This window comes from Salminus brasiliensis, chromosome 16 (assembly GCF_030463535.1).
Source record: "Salminus brasiliensis chromosome 16, fSalBra1.hap2, whole genome shotgun sequence".
In the NCBI taxonomy this organism is placed as follows: domain Eukaryota; kingdom Metazoa; phylum Chordata; class Actinopteri; order Characiformes; family Bryconidae; genus Salminus; species Salminus brasiliensis.
In genome coordinates, this window is record NC_132893.1 from 21,416,221 (window position 1) to 21,435,136 (window position 18,916).

An 18,916-nucleotide genomic window follows, 5' to 3' on the forward strand; every position below is an offset into this window, starting at 1 on the left:
AGAGAGAGAGAGAGAGAGAGAGAGAGCAGTGCTGAGAGCTGCCTTGGCTTGTGTCGTACATATTGTCTCAACGGTTTGCAACGCGAACCACGGAGCCGAAACGAGGCTCTGGGCGACGAGGAGAGTCTCGAAGCCCGAAAAGCAACTCGTGTAAAGCCCGAAGCCCAGCGGGCACCGTGGCGGAGCTTGTCCGCCTCGCTCCGCACGGTGCCGCGAACTGGCACGAAAATCGCCCCGAATAGCCGAGAGCCGCCGATAAAGCAGCACTCGGGTCCGGCTGAGAGCAGAAATAGGTCCAAGTTTTCTGTCATGACGGCCTCTTAAAACTGAAACTTACCCCATGGAAGCGAGTCGAAACGCCAAGGCCTTCTCATTCCAGCCTCCGTCCACCTTAAACTTACTGACACATCTGAGCAGTTCTCTGTACAGTAGCCCCCTCTCTCTCTCACACACACACTAACACACACTAACACACTTCAGGCACTTGGCTGTATTTTCACCGGATGGCCGTCGTCGCTGTGCTAGAGCAACGGCGCAGTCCGAAGTCGACAAAAGTGAAGAGAAACGGGCTGTATCTCTTCAAAACAAGCCCCTGTGCGGCCAGACGACTCCTAACAGCACTACTTTCGATTCACTTGCACACATTTTCTCAGCTTGTGTTTTCTCTCTCTCTCTCTGTCTCTCTCTCTCTCACACACACACACACACAGCCCTCCCCCCTCAGTGTGAGCGCTCCCACTAACTCACACTAACTGGTCTCGGGAAGCCTTGAATACACACACATACACACATCGAGAGATAGAGAGAGAGAGAGGTAGAGAGACCAGTGTGTGTGTGTGTGTGGATGTGAGTGTGTGGATGTTCATGGCTCTGTACTGACTGGCCTAGCCAGCCAGTTACCATCATCCACTGGCGGTCTGGCCTTCGTGTCATTCAGCCTGAACTTTACACATCTCAGTCTGAGAGAAGTGCTTCAGAGAGCGACGCCAGACTAGACCAGACCCCGAATCTGAGGAGCCGGAGCACCAAAGCCACTATCCCCCCTCTGTGTGTGTGTGTGTGTGTGGTTGTTGTGTGAGACTACTTAATATAGCTTCCTGGGTGTTGTGTCAAGAGAATGATCACTGGGCTGGTTTGCAAAATAGAGTCTAACAGGGCAACTATACGCCGCCACTTACCTGAAACCAGGGCGCCAGGGTGACTTATCGGCTCGGTGGGCAGACTGGGGGTCTGAACGTGTCGTTGTCCACCTCTGTCACCCTCCGACAGTGTGTGTTTCTCTGTTCACTTTTTTGCAACATGGGCTACTGTACTGAGTGAAAATATAGCTTTTTTCATGCCAGGCCGGACCCTGATTGGCTGCGCGCTTGAGAGGCAGCCCAGGGCAGCCAATCAGCGGCCGTTTCACGTTTCCACTGTTCCGAGACGGACAGATTAATGCAACATCTTCTTAATGTTGTGCTTCTGCTCCCACATCACACACCGCCACACACAGGCGGGCAGAGTGCGGGCCACGATCCCCAAAACGACGGAAAACCGACAGAAAGGGATGGAGGCGCCTTCGACTGAGAGCCGGGAGGCTACACACAGTGTGACACCGCTTGAGAGCAAGCCTATTCTCTGATACACACACACACACACGCATATATACACACACACACACACACCAGCCCTCCGCCAAATGTGCGAGCCCACTGTTAAAACACTGCTCGGTAACGACAATAAGACTCGGTTCGCTGTCTGTGGGAGCCGAGTAGAGTCGTTTGGATCTCAGAGGGACCTGTAAAGGGCAGCCCGAGCTTCACTCGTGTCAGCCCACTCGGTCTCCCACATTCTGTTGCACCGTTTTCCTGTCTCTCACTCGTTCCTCATTCCTCTTGCCCTCTTCTAGCATGACTTTTGAGAGCTACCCTGACAGTCGGCATCTCGTCAACAAACCCCGCGACCTGCCTCGATAACAAAACGACACATCTGAAGCGAGTCACGCGGCGGAGGGCGATGATGCTAATGATTAGAAGGTCACACACACACACACACACACACACACACACACACACACACACATACATATATATATATATGACTATGAGGCAGCCTGCTGTGGAGACAGTCGAGCCAGTGCTGCTGTTTATTTTGTTCCTAAGTTGAGGGCGGGACATGTCCAGAACTCATTTCGGTCATTCACAGCAGTGTGTTATGGCTCACACGAGGAGAGCCGAGGGGTGTTTAATCGACACACTTCAGAACCGCTCGGGAAAAAGAGTAATCATGACGAAAAGCACAACTGGTAGCCTACCTTTCGCCCTGCTGCTCGTTCCTGCCTCTGTTCACTACAGGTTCAGCTCTCTAGGTGCAGTGTAACTCAGCCTTAGCTAGACCTCTCTCCACTCTATGAAACAGTCACACCAACCTTGACCCCTCTTTAGTCAAGCTAATACCCTGACCCTATCTCAGTAGCTGTGAGATGACCATGTTTTACATTGACCCGAGTTAAGTAAGTAGTTTAGTGTAATTGTTTTTTGTTCATTTTTTTTTTTTGATTAGCTACTAAATGTGCACCTGTATATCTATGAAGCCCGCAATATCTATGCTAACAGCCGGTAAAATACAATATCAGAATATCAGTGAATGGACTTAGGCTGTATTTATCCATCTCTGATGAAGCTACGTCCCAGATAGCAAATTTTTGTGGGCCCAGATCTGGCCCACATTCACCCTTTTCATCTGGCCCATTGAACCTACATATATCAGTTGTGTAATGTAGTGTAGCTGGTTTTCTGAATTGTAACACAATGTGAACCTCACCTCTGTATCAGCCAGTAAAATACAATATATGAATATCAGTGAATGGACTGAGACTGTATTTATCCATCTCTGTTCAAGCTACGTCCCAGATAGCATACTTTTGCGGGCCCAGATCTGGCCCACATCGATCACTTTTTTCTGTCCCATTGAATCTTCCCGTATCAGTAACTGTAAGATGATGACATTTTGCATTGACGCAAGTTAAGTAATTTAGTGTAATTGGTTGTTTTTTTTAATGACAACAAAATGTGCACCTCCATATCAATGAAACCATTGCTAACAGTGGATGAAATACAATACAAGATCAGTGAATGGACTTAGGGTGTATTTAACCATCTCTGATCAAGCTATGTTCCAAATAGCAAATCTTTGAGGGCCCAGATCTGGCCCACATCCACCCCTTTCTTCTGGCCCATTGAACCTTCATATATCAGTGACTGTAAGATGACCACATTTTACATTAATGCAAGTTAAGTAATTTATTGTAATTGGTTGTTTTTTTTTTAATGACAACAAAATTTCCACCTCCATATCTATGAAACAATTGCTAACACTTGATGAAATATAATATAAGAACATATGTATAATATCAGTGAATGGACCTAGGCTGTATTTAACCATCTCAGATCAAGCTACGACCCAGATAGCACACTTTTGAGGACCCAGATCTGGCCCACATCCACCACTTTATTCTGGTCCATTGAACCTTCATATATCATTGACTGTTAAATGACCACGTTTTACACTAATGCAAGTTAAGTAATTTAATGTAATTGGTTGTTTTGTTTTTAAATGACAACAAAATGTGCATCTCCATATCTATGAAGCCATTGCTAACAGTCAGCAAAATACAATATAAGAAAATAAGAGAATGAATTGTATTTATTCATTTCTGATCAAGCTAATATTAACCATTTAATATGTCAATGTAAAATGATGGCATCAATCAAAGTTTAACATATTTTCGAATGGGAATAAAATATGCACCTGCATTCCTCTCAAAACACTGCTGATCTAGTCAGAACAATGTGTTATCAGAAAGTGAATGGACTCAGGTTGTATTTATCAATCTTTAATGGAGCTAATGATTACCACATGATATATCTGTTAATGTAAGATGACTAAAATGAGTAATGATTTATTTTTTTAATGATTGTTTATTTTTCTGAATGGTAAATTGCTGTCAGTCCCTACACAGGCCTGGCATGTTTCATTAAAACAAGTATAAATACCTGCATAAGTGGATGCAGTTTAGTCTTTTAAAAATAAAAAAAAATCATTGTTCTAAACCTTTTTGATGACCGTTTCTAGAATCTGGCGCAATTTGTGCATTTTATTGTGTTAACATTTTGCCGTATTTGAGTATCATAAAATGTCTTATTAGTATTATGATTCATTTAGTAACTGAGTGAAACATGCCATTGACCAAAGTTGTGTAATTTTGCATTATTCTTCTTAAAACGTGGCTGATCTAGTCAGCAGAATGCAATATAACAACATCAATGCACCCAGGTTGTGTTTATCCATTATATGGCAGGCTAACTTTACTGCTCCTGCAAGCATGTTTGAGGTCTGTTATTAGGTGTACTGCCATTGTTTGGTTTTGTCAAACCACAAGGTCACATTCCTACTTGGACTGATATGTTGTTCCTCACATGGGAATGGGCTGTTGAGATGGTATCTGTATATTAATTTGTAGTTGCCTCTGACAGGCCAGGAGAACTTCCCAAAAATGCATCTAAGTTTCTTCACAAATGAGGAAACCCACTCCAATACCAATCTGGTATTTTTTAACCTTAAAAAGAAGCTTTGCTTAAGGTGAGCATCTATAATCTGAAATTTAATCCAGAATGATCTACCTGGCACTGATACCTGGATATTGGTACATACTCCTGATGCATCTCTATATCCTCCCATCTATTAAAAACATATATTATATTGCAAAGGAAATCATGCAAATACATCATCATTTCACAGTTATGAATTGAGGAAAACATTACATATCTTTGTCTGGAAAAGAATGGGACTATCTATGAGTTAAAAAGGGTAATTGAAGTCTTCACTATCAATGCCTGGTCTTCACCATGCAAGTGTATACAAGTGTGCCATGACTCAAACAAAGGAGAATCCTGAGAACCTCAGAAAATGAGTTAGCAAAGCTCACCAGGCTGAAAGATCATTGCAAAAAAAGTTTGGCCTCTATCAACCCAGATGGCCAGAGGCAGATGATATACAAATGGAGGAAACTGAGCACCATTAAGCAAGAAATATATATCAAATAATACAAAAGAAAATGACAAGGAACCCAGGGTAACATCTTAGGACCTCTCTTGCATTGAGTAATGTCAATGTTCATGAATCCACCATCAGACAAACACTGAACAAGAATGGTGCAAGTATGGCAGGACACCAAATTTCTTCAAGACAACTTAAATAAGCCAGAATCTTATCGGAAGATTCAAAAATGGAATCAAACATTAGAACCAAGCATTCCAACATAAGAAATTCATCCCAACTGTGAAGCATGGGGGTGATAGTATCATGGTTTTGGGTTATCATTGTTTGGTGCTGCTTTGCTGCCTTGCAATAAGAACAGCTTCATACTATCAGTGAACCTCTAAAATTTGGATTGTGCCAGTAAATTCTTCACGGATATCAGGATATCTGTTTGTGAACTGAGGCTTAACTGTAAGTGGGTCATGCAGCAAGAAAGTGACCTTAAGCACACAAGTAAATAGTTAAAGCAGAACAAATGTAACATTTTGGTGTGGCCCAGTTGATGTACAGACCTTAACCTGACAGATATGTTTTGGAAGAATCGAAAAAGCAGTTCCTGCAAGAAAGCCCACCCGCATCACTGAGCTGAATCAGCAAGGGGTCAAAATTATATACAGAACCATTATATCTCAAAGAATCATTCGGATCCTGTTTTTTTTTGTTGGGGGGGGGGGGGCAATATGTAGATAGTTCTACGTAGAACCTTTTAAAATGGTCATATATAACATCACAAAGTCAAAGGACCTATTTGCAGTCCTACATAGAACAGAGCTTTACACTGTCCTCAATGTCCAACAGACTCGGTCTATCCATTTTCTAAATCAATGGCTACATAGCATATTTAATTTTATAGGAATTATTATATGTCCAAATGTTTGTGCACACCCCTTCTAATGAATGCATGCAGCTTATTTAAGTTGCACCCATTGCTGACACAGATGTGCAAATGCACACACACACACACACACACACACACACACACACACACACACACACACACACACACACAGCTTGTCTAGTCCCTAAAGATAAACATTGCAAATAGAATAGGACTCTCTAAAGTAGATAAACATTACCCTAGTGGAACCATGCCTAATGCTAGGTGTGTGCTAGAGGGGCATTGAGCTCTGGACCAGTGGATCTGTGTTTTCTGGTATGATGGTGTGCCATACAGTATTTTTCAGATGAGCTGGGAAGTTGGGCATGAGTTGGGGTGCTGATGACTAAATGCTATCAAAGTCTCACAGCAATGCTCCAAGATCTAGTAAGAAGTTTTCCCTGGACAGCAGAGACAGTTACTCCAAGACTTTTTTTAATGCCATTGATTTTGAAAGAAACAAAAAATGAGCATGAGTATAGGTGTCTCAATACTTTTGTCCATATAGTTTATATTGTATAGGATGCTGCAACAAGGGCCTACATATAAACGTTCAGTTCTATTCTGACCTCCATCACCACTCAGCTTTCTGACAGCTAATCTCCTAATCACATGGACTATTAAGCAGTTTGAAACATACCTATTTCTCAGTTTCAGTGTTGTCAGTGTTAGGGTAGGAATAGTTGTGAAATAACTCAGGTTTGGGATGAGGTACTATGCCTGTAGCCCCTCCTCCTTCCAATCTAACATCCCACAAATTTCCATCACTACCTGCTGTTTCCTGAGATGAAGTTTTGCACCCCACCACCCCCACATCTTCTCCCTGTTCCTCAGTCCCCTGTTCCTCATGGGGGGCCCAGGCTTCTAACTTAAAGCAGAAGCTGCCAGAAGTTCCCAGAGTTCTAAAAGTTCTCTCTCCTCCTGCAGTCATACAGTCTCTTCTCATAAAGCAACCAAATGCTGAAGACCTTAGTTTGCACTTGTATTTCTGAAGGGACTTTACTGTTTACTGTACGTTTTCCCTGACTTTTAAATTAAAGACAATGGACATGCTTAATTAGATGGTTATGGTGGAATATCAAATACAGTGGCTTCCTTTATAATAATACAATAATAATAATAATAATACCTGATACTTATATAGGCCTAGTACTTATCAAAAAAAGATGTTGAAAGCACTGACAATAGAACGTGAGGCTCTGGAAGAGACGTACACATGCCTAAGGCCATCATGCCCAATGTCAGGTGTTGACTAGAGAAGAATAAAGCCTTGCAGTTCTGAACAGTGGAGCAGAATTGCTGGATTCTCTGGAGTGACGAGTTTTCATTCAATACCTTGTCATGAGTTTGTGATCCAGAACTAATCATCCAGCATCAGCATCTGACCTCACTAATGCTCTTGTGGCTGAACACAGTCAAACCCTCACTGTAATGTTCCATCATCTAGTGTAAGGTCCTCTCAGAAGAATAGAGGTTGTTTCTGCAGCAGAGATGGAGTAAAATTTACACTTGGCTTAAGAAGAAACTCAGGTATCTACAAACATGTTGAGCGTTTTGTAGGCGAACAGTTAGAGACTATACTGAAGCTTATCTCTTTCCACACACACACACTTTGTGTTAGTCATTCACTAGCCCTTCATCAGTGGCCAATTCCTGACCACAGGACCATTGTTGGCTGGATATTTTTGGTTAGTGGACTTTTCTCCACCCAACAGAGATGCTGAGGTGTTTATACATCTCAGTAACTCTGCTAGACTTGTACCAGCACGACACACCGTAACAACCTCTGTGTCACTGCGGCCTTAAGATTCGTTCACCACTCAAACGTTACACCCGTAAATGGTGGTTCTTTGGTGGCCCCATTCCTTTGGTGGATGTCTGTGCAGGAACAGATGGGCTACAGTTCACTTCTGAAGGCACACTGTACACACTCAAGTTCCTTAAGGTACTTCTGGAGGTTCTGCAATTTGAAACTGTGGAGGAACCTCTCAATATGCTTTGAGGAACCTTTAAGAATTTTTTTAGAAGAAAAAGGTTCCTTGAAGGTGCCTCAAAGCACCGTAAGATGTTCCTTCACAGTTTCAAACTAAATGTTCCTCAAAGAACTTTAAACAGTGTACATTCTGAATTTCGCTAGCCAGCATGTAGCCATAGCGCCCCATAAACACAAATCTTTTGAGATTTTAAGACATTAAGAAATTGTATCTCCAGGTTTGTGCTTGTTTTAAAGGTCCTGTATTATAATATATCTATATTATAATGTATATTATATATTTAAGGTAAAGGTGCACATATTTGTCACTGTACAACGAAATGTGTCCTCCGCATTTAACCCATCTGTGGTAATGAACACACACTCACACACACTAGTGAACTAGGGGCAGTGAGTACACACACCCAGAGCGGTGGGCAGCCAACTCCAGCGCCCGGGGAGCAGAGAGGGTAAAGGGCCTTGCTCAAGGGCCCAACAGTGGCAGCTTGCCAAGCCCGGGAATCAAACCCACAACCCTGTTATCGATATCCCGGCGCTCTAACCACCACTGTATATATATATTGTGGGATGACCACTCTGGTTAAATATCATTAGATGAGTATTGAATACTATACTAGCATTATAATTGTACAGTATACCTCACAAAAAGATCACAAGAATACTGTAAAAGGCCAGACCACATAAAATTAGGCTATATTTGTAGCCTAGGATAACGGCAAGACTGAGAAACTCATTCATATTATTCACACATGACAAATGTTGCCAATAGAAGAAATAGAAGTTAATCATTGAATTTTCCATGGAATAGAATCATATTCTCTCCAGAACACTACACACACATTAGTGGTTCACAAATAAGACCACACGTGTTCTGGTAGGCCCCCAAGGCCATACACAATATCTGATCATATATCTAATCTTTTTGGGGGATTCTTACCGTTCTTCAACACAGTGGCCAACCACACGTGTCTTGACTTCACCCCCCAGGAGTGTTGTTCTGAAGGAAGAAACCTAGCTAGTGGCTGAAACTGCACATGACTCTCATAGAATTATACATATTTGTATTAATAATGGTACCCAGTATATATATGTGTTATTAATTCTTCTTAAAAGAGTGTTGCTGGGTTGTTGTTTTTTTGTATGAATATTAATAATTAAAATCAATATGTTTTCTGTTTTCAAAAATAAAACACAAGTGTAAGATCATTAACTATATATGAATAAAAACTAAAAGGTCTCTATAGAAATATGCTTACTTAGATTTGGATGGGCTTATTAGGGGTTTCCCCCTAGTTCTCTAATTAGGATAAAGGGTTCTTGTACCAAAAATGTTTCTATGACGTAAGAATAGATGAGATATTTTTGGCACTGTATAGATTTTTTTCGATACAGTTTTATATATAGTTCTTTAAAGAATAATGTATAATAGGTTCTCCATAGAGCTGGGTAGGTTGTTATAAGACATAATCTTATTTGCCCTAAATGAGTTTTATTTTCCATTTTTTTAAGGTTATTTGAGGTTATTGTGATATTGTCATATCCCACTGACGAAAATGACAATATCAATACAATACAAATTACACTGTCATGAAGTAATGGCAGAATATCCGCAGAGCTTATTTACTGTATCTTCCAGGCAGGTATGCCATGTGGACAAAATTATTGGGACACACCTCTTGATAAGGGAATTCAGGTGTTATCATTCAGTGCCATTGCTACAGGTGTATGAAATCAAGCGGTCTGCCTTTTCACACATTTCTCAAAGAATGGGTGTTTCTAAAGAGCTTACTGAACTCCAGTATGTTGCCGTAATAGGATTCCACCATTACAACAAGTCAATTTGTAAATTCTTTTCTATCCTAGATATTCCACCATCAGCTGGTGGTTGTTGAAAAGTGGAAGAGTTTAGGAACCACAGCAATTCAGCCACAAAGTGTCAGACCACGTAAAGTTACAGTGGGGTCACAGAGTGCTGAGTTCCAAAACTGCTGTTTGAGCTGCAAAGGGGCCAACGACATATTAATGCCTATGGATTTGGAATAGGACGTCCAAATACTTGTGGGTATAATGTATAGGTGTCCAAATACTTTTGTCCAAATCAGATATTAGGTGACTGCAGCATGGTCACCTGCACCCTATGCTTGCCTATGGTGTAGACTTTGCTGTGCCACGTGTTTTACAGAGCAGCATGCCTGACATGGCAGACTACAATAACACACTAATAGCACATACACTCCACCACTCTACGTAGGACAGACCTGCACAAGTGATCTAATTATGAGGCCTCTGTCGATACTTGAGGAGCTAAGAATTGATCATTCATAGCAGTAATTTGTACCACAGGTTCATACAGAATCCCAGGGAGCCCCATGTCAAAACTGCACCTCAAAGCAGTGATCCTAGAGAGCCACGTTCCTGCAGACGTCAGCTCCAGCCTTAATCAACCCCAACAATCCATCTAAGCACCGCCTTGAGAAGTGCTTGATTAGCTGAATGAGGTGTGTTAGCTTGTTAGGCTTGGTGTGTTAGATCCAGGAGGAGGGTTGCTGACCAGGGCCTGAAAGGAATTGTTTACTGTAAAAATCAAATGCTTGCAGGTTTCCCCTCACCCCATTTCTTGGTGATTGATCAAGACATGGCTGGAATTTACAGTTTGCCTCTTTGGTTCAGCTCTGGAGCTGCATTGCTTATATAATAGAAGTCTATGTCACCCAAAAAAGATTCAGTGTCGTCTCGTAGCCCCAGTACTAAACCAAACAATCAAAGTTCAGACACAAGCATGTCCTGATTGATTAACCACACTTGGGGAAAGAGGGGAGTTGTGTACATCTGATCTCTCTGTGAACCCCTCCTTTAATACAGTATTATCATGTGCAGCCTCCACCATTGCAGATAGGTGGCACTGTTGAGCCATGTGGAAGTAGAGTATATACTGATGTATTGCAGTGTTTACTGAATGTAGAAGCGAAAAATACACTGTTGCAAAAGTGTTGCTTGCAAATGGCCTAGGAAACCTATCAGACAACAGGACAGTATTTTCAGTGTCCATTATTATATTACATACAGAATTCCATAGGTCATGTTTACTTAATTGTATGGTAATTCATTGGTTTAAAGGACTTTGTCCTTATTGCCCCCTTTCTCCACTGTACCGATTACATCTTAAAAGCCAGTATTGATTGGTCTCATCCTTCTTTAGTTTTGGCTTATTTGTAAGATGTGGCTGTTTTGACTAATTTTAATAGACTTAACTGAAAAAAAATACATTAACAAGAGATTGAGCCTTGTTTTGAGGCCTCAATACACTGGACAAATGAACATACTGAATTTGATTGTACAAAATGTACCACTCACCAGCTATTGGATTAAAAAAAGTAAACTGAAAGCTAAAGAATATAAACTATGTACATATTAAGTTAAGTTGTGTAAATTAATTGCAATACTTTCTCAGTGTACTGAAAGTCTGTGTATTGAGGGATGGGAAGGGTTCTCTGAACAGAGTGTAGGCTTCTCTGGTAATGTGGGACACAACGTCTACCCGAATTCCAGCTTTTATAATCATAACAGAAACTGCGAAAGTGCTCTCAGATCACACTGAGACTTCCACCAGTGCCTCTGGTGGCTCTAGGAGAAAGTTAGTAATCAATGGCGGAAAGAGATGAGAAAGGCCTGCCCTTTGCCCTCAGATTAGGAGAGGAGCAGATTCTGGCGTGCTCGTTGATCCCCAGCTGATTTGGGGTGACTGCCCATGGTATGTCTCCCTATTCAATGCTAATAGACCTGGGATGGTACTCTTAAGGCATGTTACGTTTGAGGGTTGGGGGCGGGGGTATTGATTACATTTCTGAGAATGACTTTTTCATAAAATTCCCCATAACAGTGACGTCATGCTGTCCTTGCAAGCTAAACAGAGCCGCTCCATAAGTAAAGATGCTGTATATATGCTATAAATGATGTTAAAAATAAATTAACTTCACTGTCTTTTATTTGCATTATTTTTACTCGATTGTTGTCCATCTGCTCTAAAAAGCATCCACAGATGCAATTCCTCTGATGACTTCTCTGAAACAGTCTTTGACCTGAAGCAGAATGTATTTCTCACATTTTCTTTTCTTTCTGTGTAATTCAACCAGCCTTTATCATCATTTATACTTGTACAGTGCAGCAAAGTTCTCTTCTTTGCATATCCCAGTTTAGAAGCTGAGGCCAGACATGCTACGGCATCTCCGGAGGAGAGAGGGTTAAGGGCCTCGTTCAAGGGCTTTGCAAACCCAAGTATCAAACCCACAGGCTTGTGATCAAGGGCCTGGCACCTGCCAACCTCTTTCATAGTGGTTTGATGTGAAATGCTCCATTTACTGAAAGTTATTACATGGAATGGTAATGTATATGCTGCCTGAGGCCTGATATTTTGATGTAAAGGCCTGAACTGAGATGTTATGATAGCTCTGAGTGGTCCAGCACTGCCATTGTGACCAGAGGATTGCTGGTGCAAATCCCAGGTCGTGCTACCTGCCATCAGCAGCCGGCACCTGAGAGAGCACATTTGGCCTTGCTCTCTCCGGGTGGATAGATCTCTCTCTCTCTCTCTCTCTCTCTCTCTCTCTCTCTCTTTCCACATCAATCAGTCAGTGTGATGCTGACGACATGAGATGCATCAGAGCTGGGTACCCGACGCTTTCCTCTGACTGCATTGGTGGCCAGTAATTGGCTAATTTAAAAAAAAAATTGGGTGGGAAAATTGGGTAGAAATGTAAACAATAATGTAAATAAACTGTTGTGGCTGGTGGGGAGGTACATGAAGGGCTTCAAATAAAAATATATGTATTTTTACATTTTACCATCAACATCTATGATACATAAACTCTGAAGACATGTGCAGGTTTTCTGGTTGTTTGAGAGTAAATAAAATGACGACATTACGCTGTGTGAATTTTAGTGAATGAATTTAAAAGTTGCAATTTACCTTGAAACAGATTTCTGTTTATTAGCATTACAAATCTGTTTATTAGCATTACAAATTAGACACATCGCTTCCTTCAGACTGAGGCCAGAGCTAAAGAGCTGTCAGGTGATTGAAACTATTCTCATTTTCATTTAAAAACTTTTGCAAAGTGCAGCTAATTCAGCTAATGAGAATTAAGGCTTCTCCCAAACTTTATTTATTTCATAACTCCATATTGTGTATAGATTGTAGAACAGATTGTTGTAATTGATTTTAGATTATAATCATTATTAATAAATAATTATAATAAATAATAAAATCTTTACACTGCATATCAGAAAACTTAATTAATAAATCATTTATGGAACATTGCTTAACACATATTTATTATATTTTATAATAAATATATATTTATATTATATATTTATGAATACCATTTATATATTTTACATTTATCATAAATTATGACATATATAAATTATTATTATTATTATTATTATTATTATTATTATTATTATTATACTATATATTACATTTAAATTTTAATACTTTATTCATTGAATTTTATATTTTAGATATTATTTGTATCAACATGTTAACACTTTATATTTATATATATTACATATATTACATAACAATATTATTATATATATATATATTTTTTTTTTTTTGTAAAAATAAAATCATCAGAAAATGCCATGTTTAAGTTTGTTTTCTGTTGAGGCCTAATTTGTACTTATTTTCACTATCACCAAAACATGAACAAGTGTGTCCAAACTTCTGCACAACACTACATAAACCATTAGATATCATGTTAATATAGTTATTCAAGCTGTATGTATACTTTGTGTACCTACTTTTGCAGGGTGCATTGCTGTACACAGGCTAAACCCACAGGCCCAGATGTACTCCCCCCTGAGCGGGAGTGACAGTTAGCAGTCTTGTCTGTTAGCACTCTCTAGTGTGGGTAGCAGTAACAGCCTCTGAGGGCATTTTTTCCCACTCTACTGCCCCTTACTGGCTACTTCTTTCATTGCTCCTGTGTATACCTAGTGGTCAGTTTCTGGAACTGTCTCTCGTGCACTCCTACAAACCATGAAATGGATATAAATAGAGTTGATTAAATGGAAGGACAGGAGAACAAGTCCTGCGATTAACAAACTAAGCGCACAAATGAATGGATATCAGAACAGCTTGTTATTTGAAAGCAAATCCGAGTGACAACAATGAAACTGGGAGCTGAAAAAGACAGGGGAGAAAGCCTGAGCACAGATGGAGGTAGAGCCAGGCGGCAAAAGTATCGTCTGAAAGGGAAACACAGGAAGAGGGGTGTTAGAGGAGGATTTGGCACAATTAGAAAGCACCGGTACTGCAGGATGTGAATGGAACTGAAGTCAGTGTGTGTCTGTGTGTGATTGGCTGGCTGGGGATTTCTAGGTTAGTGCTGTAGGCTCAGAAGGCTCAGAGAGAGAGAGCGAGAGAGAGAGAGAGAGAGAGAGAGAGAGGAAGGGAGGGAGTGAGAGATAAAGAGTGAGTAAAAGAGAGAGAGAGAGAGAGAGAGAGGGATGACAGGGCATAATGGCTCTCATAGGTTATAACTAAATGCACTTAAAGTGGTGGATTTTAATATTATTCATATAAAATTTCCAAATAAATGAAACCTATATCTTTAATTACTGGCAGCCGAAAAGCAAATTAGAGGCAAAATAGTGCTGATGTCATACAGACATGAGAAAAAATGAGGACAAACCTTTTTCTAACATATTTAAACAGTGTTTAATGAATAGAAATGCATATTTATGATAAGGAAAAAGTTCAGACACACCTTCATTTATTACTGCTTAAAATGTCTTACATGCCAAACCTTAGAATCTGGTGCCCCTCATCAGCTACAGATGATTAGATCATGGTCAGAGAGGTTTTTGGAGGAGCCAGACCGATTCTCAAGCTTCTCAAACTTGTGAAACGTCATCAGTTGCAGATAAAAGTACTGTTCCGTTCAAAAGTTCACATCTAGCCAAGTGCAGAACGACAGGCCGAGTGCCCGGGTGTGTTTCTGTTCCGCCGGTGTTATCGAGGATGCATCAGGAGGTGACTTGTGTGGACTTGGCACAGCAAAATATCCCACAATGGATTACTCACCATGCTGCTGTTTCAACTGCAAAATTATTGTACAACACCCCCCCCATCCTCAGGGAGTTTGTTCTCTCAAGTCCTCTGGGACTGAGAAACCCCCCGCCTTATTCAAACCATTTAGTTTGGTTTGCTCTTGATTGCTGATTAAAGTGAGGGATATCACCATGGCCAGATCCAGAACGCTCTCTGAGGCCTTGTAGATGCAGATGAGTCTGGGAAGGAATGTGAAAAGATCTCAGAACACTTAGAAATCAGCCGTTCCACCGTCCACAAAATCATTTACCATTAAAACAACTGCCAACATGGCCAGGTCAGGCCGTCCTAGCAAGTCTACTGGTCTACTCAGCTCAAGAGTAGCCCATGTGATGTGTACAGAAGTCTCCAACAGCTGATAACCAAGTACAGCTTCTACCATTAGAAGAGGACTGCCCAAGTTTGATTTTCATGGGAGGTGTTCCAAAAGGAAACCCTCATATCCTCTGACAAGTGCAGAGGTACAGTCTGCAGATCTGTGCCAGTTAATCCCGGCATGATGTGTTTGTCCTTCAACTCAAGTGCTTAGTAGCAAAGCATAGCATTGCCAAAATTGTGCGTTAATCCATCTTTGCTAGCGTGTGCTGTGGTCTGGTTCAGTTTTCAAATTCAGCAGCACCAGTCGGGCCTAGTAGGGTCAGGTCTCAATGTCACAGGTATGGATTGGGTCTGGCCTTCAGCCTTCAATATCACTCCAATGCAGACCTTCAACAGTTTTTGCTATATTAACACACATATACTTTAGGGTAGAGCTGGACAATATGACAATAATTTATCGCATTGTGATACACAATATGCTTATATTATAGGAGTGTATCGTGGAAATCATGAGTGCTTAAAGAACACTGATTATCTTATTTTATTGAATGGAGTGAAGCATATTTTAAGTAAATATCACGGTACTCAGTATGGGGGAGTATTTGGATAGCAGTCTATGTGACAAAATAGTGTGATTAATATCATATATCATAAAAAATCTCTTTAATTATTGTGATATAATTTTTTTTTCACCCAGCTCTACTTTAGGGCTGTATAAAAATATTGATATGTCAAAGTATTGTGATATTATGTTTTGTAATACTGTATCAATTCTCAAAATGCAGATTTTCAACCCCTTAAACAGCAAATGGTCCGTCAGCATGCTGAAAGTGTTATTAGCCCAGCCCGTTTGTACTGAGGTCCCTGTAGTTACTGAGTAATACATCTCAGTGTGTAATAAGCCTACATCACAATACATCACCTTGATTACAGATTCAGACACTAAATGTCACAATATACTGAATCATAACCTCTGTACCATTGGAGGGTATTATATCGCCAGGTTCTCGTAAAAAACACTGCCCTAATAAACAGCAAATCTGGAGCTTGAAGGGAAATAAAAACCCTAAACTAAATAAAACGCAGGATATCGGCCCTTTAAACAGAGCCTGTTTTGCCAGGCTATTAGATGTTAGAGGCATAATGCCTCTGTAGGCCTGCTGTCCTCTGCCTCTGGATGGGAGCAAGAGTGAAGGCCTGTCCAGTAGCCGGACCCTCACAAGAGCCTTCCTGCCAGGCAGCGACCACCAACCACCCCCCACCTCACTTGTGTTAATCTTCCTGGCAGGTCCCCCAGGCCAAGCAGCGGATGGAGCAGGCACACCAGGAGTGGCACGCTTCATTAGTGTAAAAAGAGGGGATTACATGTTAATTGCTTTTGTGCGAGCGGCAGCCTAATTTAAGCAGAATGAGAGAGGGGTCAATTTGCTCCTTCAAGTGTGCGGCCGGTTTCATACCATGTTTTTTTTTATGCTGTATCTCCAGTTAATGAGCGAAGTGGAGCCTCTGTGCAGAAGCATCATCGGTCGCAGCAGGACGCGGCTGCCATTTGAAGAGAGTGTGGAGAGAGAGTGAAGAAGAGAGCGAGAGCGAGAGAGAGAGAGAGAGAGAGAAAGAGAGAGAGAGAGAGAGAGAGAGAGAGATGAAGTGGCTTTTTTTTTTCTTTGCCTATCTCTGCCTGCCTCTCTCTCACTTTCTCTTTCACCTTCTCTTGGTCTGTCCTTCTCTCTCTCTCTCTCTCTCTCTCTCTCTCTCTCTCTCTCTCTCTCTCTCTCTCTCTCCATCTCCCCTGTGCTGGCCTCATTTATCTCAAACTAATGAGCTACAAGCTCACTGATTTGCCACCCCCCCACACACACACCCAACCTCCCCCCAACCGGTAACAGCAAACAACATCCTGCTGAAAGTGGCCCTTAAGTAGCTCTCACAAATACAAACACCACTTTTTCCTGTTTGGATTGTGAGGGAAAATGGCACATATTTATCAGTCTTATTGGACAAAATAACATTTATGAGCTATTTTGCTGCTGACATTAAAAATAATGAATAATAAAGAGGCTAATAATGGTGTAATTACCCCAGTACAGTATGATTTTATGATCATTTTGATGGAAATGAGATAATAATTAAAACGTCTGTTAAAACGTCTGATAGTTTATTAGCATAGTGCCCATAGGTACATGCCTATCTGCTCCAGAGATTCCTATTCTATTGGCAATACAGAGACTACTACAGGGACTAGACTCGCTGTGTGTGAGAGTGTGCATTTGCACATCTGTGTCACCAATGGGTGCAACTTGTCGTATCTGAATACATTGATTAGAAGGACATATAGTGTATACTGTCAGCATGAGATTGAACAGCTGGAAGCTGCAGTGACTGGTTTTTGACCACCAGAGGGCAGCACACACTATGTTTTAAAAGAAAGGAAACCATTACTGTGGGTTAATATGACCTGAACCCATCCATGGCAGTGAACACCCACACTCCCACTATGGAACAAGGCTGTGAGAATCCACACCCCTGAAGCATTAGGCATTGCACCGGGGTGCAATTTGAGGGCATTTTTGAGGGCGGGGAGGGCACTCTTCCTTCTCCCCCCTCCGTCCCAACTTCCTGCTGGTGACCTTCTGGTCCCAAACCTACCTACTTCTCTTAAGCTTAATACCGTAAATAACCCTTGATAGCAGAAGAAACTGTGAATGAGCAGGTGTCTGTATACTTTTGTCCAAACTGTGTATCATTTCTGCAGCTGAACAGCTTTAAAAGTCGCACTTTGAAGCCAGTAAGGGCAAGAACGTGGGGTCTGTGACATTCAGATCAAAAAGCACTGAGACGAGCAGCTCTCTCTCTCTCTCTCTCTCTCTTTCTCTCTCTCTCTCCAGCAGAGATGGATGCCCTGGCAGGCAAGCTGCAGCAGTGAGTGCCCCAGGCCTGATGGAAATGGAGAGATAATGTGTTTAGCATCAGATCTTCTGGAGAGGAAGAGCTGCATCAGGCCGATTCGATTAGACGTTTCCCAAACAATCCCATTGATCAGAGTCATTATCTTAACTCGGATTTATGTTAACCAACAGGAAGCCATTAGGTTGGATCAGTGCTACGCGCCTCAGCAGCGTCTCGTATCCTATTCCTAACGATGAATAGACAGTGAGCGCATGAAGGATGCTTTGGGGAGCACTTCACCGGCCTCACCCTGTGATGTCTTACAGGCCTTTCGCATAGACGTTCTGGAAGACCGGGAATACCCCAAAAAAGAGCTCTGTCCAGGAAACAGACGGAAGCAAAAGGCCAGTAAGACAACACAGCAAACCTCGATCTTCTGTAATGCAGGCTCTTATTTCTGCAGTACCCTACTCTCTCAAAAGAGGGTAAAAAAGAGCTGCTTATTAAAGCTGGCTCTAGCTAGAACCATGACAACACAAGTTATTGCTTATGTTATGTTTGTGGACACCCCTTTCAAAGAATGCATTCAGCTACATTGAGTTTCACACACTGCTGACACCCACATACAGTCTAATCCCTGTAGAGA

The 18,916-nt window shown here is 41.5% G+C and overlaps 1 protein-coding gene across 4 annotated transcripts in view; it reads right to left on the reverse strand.

The window, feature by feature from the left end:
• Window positions 1–1,255, reverse strand: part of bbx (BBX high mobility group box domain containing) — a 38,427-nt gene extending 37,172 nt beyond the window's left edge. For 3 of the 4 annotated variants that reach the window (XM_072659688.1, XM_072659684.1, XM_072659685.1), the window contains exon 1: window positions 338–616. In XM_072659688.1, coding sequence (XP_072515789.1) covers window positions 338–342 — 5 coding nt within the window. In that variant the 5' untranslated portion in view covers window positions 343–616. Of the gene's footprint in view, window positions 1–337; window positions 617–1,178 lie in introns of those variants that run through there. The other variant, XM_072659686.1, reaches the window with a different exon arrangement.
• Between the last annotated feature and the right edge of the window lie 17,661 nt (window positions 1,256–18,916).